General features: G+C 35.0%; 1 protein-coding gene across 1 annotated transcript; it reads right to left on the reverse strand.

Moving 5' to 3' along the window:
• Positions 1–235: 235 nt before the first annotated feature.
• Positions 236–6,800, reverse strand: LOC113872237 (eukaryotic translation initiation factor 4B2-like). The gene is made up of 3 exons (XM_027509635.1): positions 5,352–6,800; positions 846–1,277; positions 236–642 (listed from the first exon to the last, which is right to left on the reverse strand). Exons 1-3 carry the CDS (start codon positions 6,488–6,490, stop codon positions 618–620), a joined length of 1,596 nt encoding a protein of 531 aa, XP_027365436.1. The 5' UTR covers positions 6,491–6,800; the 3' UTR covers positions 236–617.
• Between the last annotated feature and the right edge of the window lie 2,636 nt (positions 6,801–9,436).

The raw sequence follows: 9,436 nt of genomic DNA on the forward strand, positions 1-9,436 counted from the left end.
CGACATTAAGCTTCACATTTTTACGACCGTCCAACGTTTTATGACAATACCATTATCACCTACTCTACCATTTCACGCAAGAATGAACAATGCTATCAAACCAGTTATTGTGTATATCAGGGGGGAAAAGGCACAATAATGGAACGACATCATTGTTCACGACAATAAACGGTACTTAAAAAATTTCCATCACCACCAATTTCATCCTCACAGCAGAGGAATGCAGCTTGAGAGTTGAGACCACTGATGTTAGAATATCAACTGGTCAATATTGCATATGCAAAAATGGGGGAAAAATGATTTTATATCAGAAAAATATCACATTAACTAGCAAGTTCCATAATCCTCAATAAGAATTAAGTCCTAATAAAATTACAGGCTTTTCTGCCTTCATCCAGACACCCAAAAAATTACCAGTTGGGAGAAAACAAATTTACAATGTTTTTGAGATGCAATAACAGATTAGGCAAAAGTTTTTAGTGCCAGTACTCAATGATTGTTGCTCCAATTCCTGGAGTAGAATGAACAAAACGATTAGAAAAGACAAGTAACAAAATAGTATTAGGTTCTGGTCATCAAAAGTTTAAGATAACTCGTAATCCCCACAAAACTGCAGTTCACCATCTCTCTCTTGACCTTGACCTGAAAGACAGCAGGTGTCAGCATTCTCATAACACAAGGGAAGAAGAATCGAAATTGAATTCAAAATCATTGTCAATTCTGTCTTAACCACTAACCACTAAATATGTTGAGTAGCAAGTCACAGCCGGAATAAGCAAACTTTTACCAGAATTGCAAGACTGGAAGGAAGAAAAAAAGATAACAAAGGAATCGTATATTCTCACCTATTCAAATCTCTGCTACCTGAAAACCATCCCCTTTCCCTGCTACCTTGAAATTGTCTTCTGTCATCACTAGGACGCATCCACATATCTCCTGTGCCACGGGATTGAGGTCTGTCTGCAAAATCCACACTTCTAGAATCCTCAAATGAGCTGGAACGAGAAGGTGGCCTATCAGAAGAAGCAGTAGCTTTTCCTGCCGATGAACCTGGCCTTTCAACAGCTTTCTGCCCAAAACGAACTTTGTCATCCAAATCATGGATAAGAAGCTCCAGCTCCCTTTCTTTCTGTGCTAACAATGCAAGTGCAATGGTTTGGTCTCCACCAGCCTCATCCACAGATTCATAATTTGAGTTTATTGTAGATTCTTTTTCAAGTTCCTTCTTCAAATTATCAATTTCTTCTTTTAATAATTTTTCCTCCATTGTCTCAGGCCTGAAATGTTACTTCAGAAGTCAAAAATTCACAAATAAAGCATGGCCTAATTAATCAGACGAAATTATGAATCAAGCAGGGTGAAGAAAATAAACAAGGACAAGTTTACATTTATGAGAGCAAGTCCTGATTTATGCCAAACTACTAGGATTTAGGAGTAAATGATAGAGAACCATGATTAAAACTTTTAGCAATCAACCTGTTGGAATTATAGGGCTTAGGTAAGGAGGAAGAAAAGGAGAAAAAGATTTCTAACAATAAACTGAAGTTGATAGATAGCTGTGATACAATACTGTAATTCAATACTCCTTTTATACTAAAAAATTAGGTCATACTAGTATCACTACTCCTACAAGCACAAGGCAAACTACCACATAAACTCAATAACATTGTAGCACTTCCTCAAGCTTAAGATTATTACAAAAAGTAAACCCACTAACACAAGACAATAACACAGCCATCTTAACTAAAGAATTCTATCTCGGACCTTTTCCCTAAAAGCCCCCATATAAATCCAAACTGGTCTATAAAACATTGGTTCAGACCAGCACCTAAGTCCAAGTCCAAACAAGCCATGCCAACGCATAACAACAACAGAAACCAAAAAGAGGTGAAGCAGCGACCAAGCAGGTCAAAAACAGGCATAAAAGCAACCAAACATGCCAAACAAAGTGATAAATTGATGCAGAACTGCTAAGAAAGAGAAAACAATGCAAATCCAACCACAAACAGGAAATGAAAGTGTTAGAAAGAAGGCTGAGAAATGTCACCCATCTGCAGAACAGAGATGATGAAAGGAACTGAATTTGAAAAATAAAACAGGAATAAAAAACAGCTTGAAACAAAGATGCAAGAAAACTAGACAGAGCTCTGGCCAACCACTTCCTTTCACAGTCAATATCAACTCCTCACCAGATTCCAGTGCCAGTCACACCCTAACATTATGCCTCTGGCCACTTGCATATTTTAGAGAAGGCTGAAACAGAACTCCCAAAATAGAGCACAACAACAGCGTATGAAAATTAGTATGCCCCAAAAAACTATAGTGCTTGGAAACCATATAATCTAACTATCTCTTTCCCAAAAGCTCAGCTACTTCATTAGAAGTACAATAAGGATGATGTAAAGAAATGAAATTGGCAGACTTGCTTAAGTAATCTATCACCACCATAATGTAGTATGCTCCCTAATCCTTAAGTAGTGCCACAATGAAATTGGCTATGCTTTTCATATCTTATTAGAAATAGGCAATGGGTGAAGGAAACTCAGAAGCTTGACAGCTTGGAAGTTGTGTTGTTGATATATATATAGTTCACCATATCCCTCAAGCCATTTCAATATGAAAAGCATAGCCAATCTTTTGAAGGTTTTGGTCACCCTTGGATGGCCTCCCCAAGGAGGTCTTGAAATTCCTCCAAAAGCAGTGGAATATGCGCTAATTAGCTTGGTGAAACTAACCTTGCCTTGAAACAAAGACTATGCTGTAAAGCAAAACACTAAAGGAGTGAGGTAGGGTCTTGCAACACCAATATAAGTAATTCCGATTGATGATCCACCAAAAATTGATCAGTATTTCAATCAAATCGAATTAATGATTTTATACCGCACGTAAAATAAAGCATCAGCAGCTGCATTTTCAGAGTCCTATTTATACTGGATCACAACTCAAAACCATGCAATCTACTGACCTGTTTTAGCTGTTCCAATCAACTGACCCATTTTATCTGTTCACCAGCTAAAACTTGTTATTTTGATATGACACATAGGAGTTTGTGAATCTACACTCGTTCTCTAAAGGGAGTAGAGTGTAGCAAACTACACCCTTATGAGTATTTTAAGAAACTCAACTTATAACTTGCTAATAAACTCTATCCAATTCCAAAGTGTATATATACTTGATAAGTTTCAAATTAAGCAGTTGCATTTCTACTGTCTTACACACTTATAATTTGCTAAGATACTCTATTCAAAGTATATATATACTCCCTATCTTCAACTAGATCAACTCTAATTTGACCTATCACCTATATTGTTTGAACCCACATTGTTTAATATTTTGTATTCACCTCCTTTTGAGGTCATACGATAAAATGTTGAAGCTTGAATTTAGAACTTTTCTTAGAGGTACCTTTAACTTCACATTTGATTTCACCATCTACTTCATGGTTTTACCACATTTTCCCCCTACTAGAGTTTGATTTGATTAAAAATTTTAAAAATATCCATATCATTATCATTTGAATGTAAAACTATAACAAGTAACATCTTTCAATAACTTGAACCATGCACTTCCACTACAGAGTACAGCCACCTTTAGACTAGAAGCCATTGTGCTGTACGTTGTGTTAATTGATTTACATGAAATGAAACCACTTGTATTCCCTCAATGTTCCAAAGATTGAGGGAATACAAGTGGTTTAAATACCAACATTTTAATATTTAATTCATGTGGAATTCAATAGGCAAGAAACAGAATGAGCATTTGAATTTCACTCCAAAAATTGTTTAGAAAATAGAATTATCAACTTTTAAACTATTATCTATGGACCCAACCCACCTAATGCCCGTGGTACCGTAGTAAGAGTTAAGACATACAATTCTTTAGTATGTTGCACCTCAATATATAATCAATATGCTAAGACAAACTTGGGTATTGACAACCCTCTCTACTGTAGCCAGTTCACATAAAAACTATAAAAACAAAATTTACTGACAAACTTTACTAGGTCACAATTTCTGCATTACAAAGTCTAAGACATCCCTCAAGGAATTATATAAGGACTTAAAAACAATAAACCCATTTGTTCAGTGCCACAAACATGGTATCCTACTACAAATTATGGTGATAAGAAAGAATCATTGAACAAAAAACTCCCATCCTCCAAAATTCACAATAGCTGAAAAAATGAAAAAGCTTACAACTATTACCCAAAAAACTAATGAATATGTGAAAAAGACAGGAAGAAATTTATTGAATTATCCAACCCATCCCCCAAATAAGTGAACAAGTACCTGATTTTCCATGTAGTAAATCATAAAAAGAAAGTGACAAAAAGATGTTAAACACCACTTGTGCATAAGAGCCCAATAACTGGAAGCCTCATTATTATAGCAATCTATTGCACTAAAATCTTCCTTGTATTTTCACAACCATTATATTACATCCACAATTAGCTCTTGGGCTTGGATTAGAATATATAGTCATCATTTTCTTTGCTAATAAGGAAAACATGTTACGGAGCATAACTTTCCAAATCAAAAGTCCCCAATACAAATGATTTCATCACCAATAATGAAATTCACATTCATCTATTAGTTCCATCCAAAAGCTTACCATATTAGTGTAGTAAAAATAAAATACCCTCTAATTGGTTCAGCATGAACTCTCCCCAAGCCAAATGTCCAATTCAGCAAAAGGACAACTTGCTTGGGAGGAGGGGAACAGGAAAGGACGTCCAAACAAAGAACCATAATTTAACAGGAAAATACATAGTAAAATGGATTGGTATAGTTATAATTGTCCATAACCCATCAAACAATGAATAAACTAGACAAAACACCATGATCATAGTCTACACTCTACACCAAAGGCATTTCCAACCCTAATAGGCAGTTGCCATCCATTTATTGCCAATCCCGGAGTAGACTGCTCATAAATTTTACCTATATATCATGCCATGTAAATTGCCTAAGCTATGAATGATTCAATAAACTAAATGAATTCAACAGACACCATAACAATTCACCGTGAAAGGGACATGTAAATAACAGGGGCAAGAGCTCTTTCAGGTAACCACTTACAACTATTAAACCCAAGCAAATCAGGAAAAACCAGACAGCCACCTAGAAACTAAGCTTATAGCACTACATCAACTCTCCATTACAGACATAGTGATAATAGATACAAGTTTAAACAACAGAGCAAACGAGAAATAAGAAAAACAGCCACCTAGAAATTTGGCTTATAGCACTACATCAACCCCTCCATTACAGGCATAATGATAATAGATACAAGTTTAAACAAAAGAGCAAAAAATAAATAATAAAAACACGAAGATGGCTAAGAAATGAAACCTGTCAACACCACGATGCTCCAAATCAAGATCAATCTTCCGCCAATCCATGCCTCGCTCGCCCAGCAAAACCTCCCTAGGCTTGGCGTCCCCAAAGGGGTTCACCTTAGGCTTTGATTTAGGCACAGTATCAGTCCCCTGCAACCCGGGACCCTCAGAACGACTAGATTGGGCACTAGAAGGCCTGCTAGAATGTGCACTCGTGGGTTGGCTCGTCTTCTTCGCCTCAATCTCCGAATCCATCTTCTTCCAATCCAAACCCTTCTCAGCTAACACCTCCTCCCTCGGCCTCGCCGCGCCGAACGGACTCGGCTTATTCGTCTTCACTGGGGCTTCATTCACCGAACCATCGCCTCTAGGGGGATCCAACACCAACCTCGGCCGCTCCACTTCACGGGGAGCGCCCCTCGTCCATCGATCAGGCTCCACGTCACGCGGCGCACCCCTCGTCCATCGATCATGCTCCACGCCGGAATCACGATAGCCAGAACCAAACGTGGAAGATCTAACAGAAAGAGGCTTCTTACCAACCGCCCAATTATCCACACCATCGGCCCTTGATGCACCACCAAAACCGCCACTACCGCCACCGCCGCCGCCACTGTATCGATTTTGCCGGCCTGAATCGAACGAGGGGAGAGGTTTCTTCACCGACGCCCAATTGTCTACCTCATCAGCCCTCGACGGCTGATCGAACTCCGAAACCCTAGAAACTGGTCCCCTGCGTTCTTCATCAAATCCACCGTAGGATCTCCTTCCCCCGCCCCAGGAACCGTCGTTGTTGCCGCCGTCGCGGTCTCGCGTGCGGGGACCGGAGCGGTCGTAAGAGGAAAAGCCACCGCCGAGGCGATTGAACTGCATTTCCTCGCCGGAACGGTCCTTCGGACCGGTAGGGAGACGGAGAAGCTCATCGGGCGTTAAGCCCTGGTTCTCGCCGGAGGCATAACTGCCTCTGTTGAACTCAGAAAGCGTCACGGTGGTGCTTTTCTTCTTTTTGGGCTTGGCGTTGACGGCTTCCTTGAGGCTGGGAAAGTTTTGGGCCTCGTTAACGGCGGCAGCAGCCTGGGCCTCGCGCTCCTCGGCCTCGGCCCGCTCGGAATCAGCGGCCCAGGCTCCGATGTTACCCCAGGGTTTGGACATTCTGGTTAGGTTTGAAGATCTTGAAAAGGGGAAGAAAATGGAGTCTGTTTTATGAACTGAGCCGGGGCTCCGTCAATGGAGCCGGAGCTCCGATAACATGCAAATGAGCGGAAGAGGTTGAGGAATGGGTAGAGTGCGTGCGTTGGTTCGTTGTTACAGAATGAGAAGGAGGATCAATGCCAACAATTAGCGTTTGAGTTGGGCGCGTGGGAGCGTGTTTCTTCAGATATTTTCACGCGCGGATGAGGGCAAAAGCACGGTTTCCTTGCACTTGGGAATGTACAATTTAGTTTTTGATCAATGCGGCATCGTGTTACCCACCTCCCTTTTCATTACTATATTTTATTCACTTTTTCCACTTTTGGTTTTCTCCTCTTTTTCCTGATATTCATTGTTTTTTTCCCTTTCCATACTTTTTTTAGTTCATTAATTAATGTTAATATTTTGTTTTTTACGCTTTAAATGCGATGAAATTTAACTGTAATTGTTGCGAATTTTAATCTTAAAATATCTTATCTAACACATTCCTTCTTCTTTGATAAAGAGACACCATTTGTTATCTTTTCCATAGAATATGATTATGTGATTTTATCAACATTCAAAAATAAAACAATTCACAATGAAAACCTCTCTAATATAATCATAAATTCTCTCACTCTTTGTTAATTATACTTATAAATATTTTTATTATCTTAAATACACGGATTATTTTAAAAATATATATGCTGCACACTTACCTATCATCGAGATTATAAACAAATGTTTATTTAACTTTATTCTTATCCCAATTTTCAAATAACAATGTCAATATTTTTTTATTTTTTTGTGTTTTAGTCTTAAATTAAAATTATATTTCCATAATTATAGCTGATCTCTGTTAAACAAACAATTAAAACAGAATTTGATTTTTTAAAACAACAATCTTTAAATGTCAACCTTTTAAATTTAATTCAGTCAAAGATTTTTCAAAGTTTATTTATCTAATTGTGTTCAATTCGATGATAGTGAATGAACAATAACAATGACCATTAAAATAAATATTTAATTTAAAGGGATAAATTTTATTAAGAATGGTATTCTTATAATTTAAATTTAAAATGTTAAATTAAAAAAAATCATTTACATATATTCTTGAATAATTGTATAATAAACAAAACATTTGTTAATTTAATGTTATTTGCTCTTTCATATTATGAAAATTTTATAGTCAATAATATTATCAAATTTGAAATATTTTAACAGTGAAAATACATCATTAACGGATAGATGAGAAAATTTTCATTTTACACACACAGTGAATGGATAAATAAACTAATTTATGGCTTTATTTGTGTATGTAATGTTTATTGGTCGTTTACACTTCCTTTCGAAATAAACCAAATGTCTTTCTGAAGTTATGTTTAAAAATTTTGAAGTCTTAGACAAAATCTATTTGTAAAACTTAATCTAATGTAATTTTTATTTTTTAAATAATCTAAAAAATTCATAATCAAACAATTTTAACCTTTTACTGTAAATAAATAACTTAATTAATATACCCACAATCTAATCTTATTTTTATTAATTTTTTAATTTGTATAATATTACACATAATAAAAAATTATATATAATAATTTTACTATTAAAAAATACAATATTTAATTTATGAATGTATTATATTTATAATTAATTTTATATAAAAGAATTTTCTAACATGTACAATATTGTACAAGATAAATTTCAATAAATATATCACTTAACCAATCTGTATTAATTATTTTATCATATTTTTTTAAGAAATTATTTTTTATTTTTTCCTTATTAATTAAGTAGTAAATTTATAAGAGTTTACCCTATACAAGATTGCATAAATTAAAAAACCTGTTATATAAAACATCTTATCATATACAGTATTATATAAATTAAAATATTATATTTTTATAAGTGCACCACTAATCCATCCCCATCCTATTGGACTATTGGATTTAAGAGGTTTCTTTTTTTTTCCCATTCCAATGAATTGCAGAGTAAAAAAAAAAAAATACAACAACTATAAGTCAAATGTCCAATAATAATCATATTGGAAATAGGAACACATGATGCGCCATACCTATTCAAGATTTTGATACTTAAATTATTAATTAGTTATTATTTTTTTAAATAGAACTTTAAACATGTGAAAATCTTAGGCAACCACCTCAATTACAAAAGATAAAAATCAATTACAATTTTTAGATATTTCTAATTAAAATTAAAGTTTTATTTTAATCATTTATGACATTTTAAAAATAATATACAAAGTATTTTAAATATTATGCATAGATTTTATTTTTACTAAAAAGGCTCCATGACCTTATATCTTAACACACATATTACTTAATGCTAAGATAATTAAGCTAGCACCATGCGCGTGTCTATTAGAAAAAGTCATTAATATCTTATTTAATCAACGAGTGGTATATTTGTTAATAATCTGCATATTTAACTTGATTTTTATTTACCTGTGAACGACAACTATCGGCAACCATAATAATAATAATATACTTAATAAGTTAATAATTTCCAAAATAAGTAAGCAAGTACAAGATGGAAAAATATAACTTTGGATCTTGAAAATTAACAATGAATGATCCATCGTTTAAGTCTGCTCCCAAAAAATGGTCCATTGTTTTGGTCTCCAGAAAATAAATGACAATCGTTTTTTTAATGCACAAACTTTCTCCCATCATTATTGGTTACTTAACTTTGCTTACTCTAATTAGCAAATGATTAAGATATAGCGTCATAAACTATGATTTTCCACTTTCTTAGCACTCAACTTTTTGTTTTGGAACAACCTTAGCACTCAACTAACTTCTTAGTACTTGTCTTGAAAATCAACATGCTTGGAATTGTTTGCAAAGAAAGGGCTAATTTGCTTTTACATTTGTTGAAGAAAAAATTGAATTTAGAAAAAATATATATAGC

The sequence above is a fragment of the Abrus precatorius genome, unplaced genomic scaffold (assembly GCF_003935025.1).
Source record: "Abrus precatorius isolate BTA unplaced genomic scaffold, Abrus_2018 Scaffold7, whole genome shotgun sequence".
Classification (NCBI taxonomy): domain Eukaryota; kingdom Viridiplantae; phylum Streptophyta; class Magnoliopsida; order Fabales; family Fabaceae; genus Abrus; species Abrus precatorius.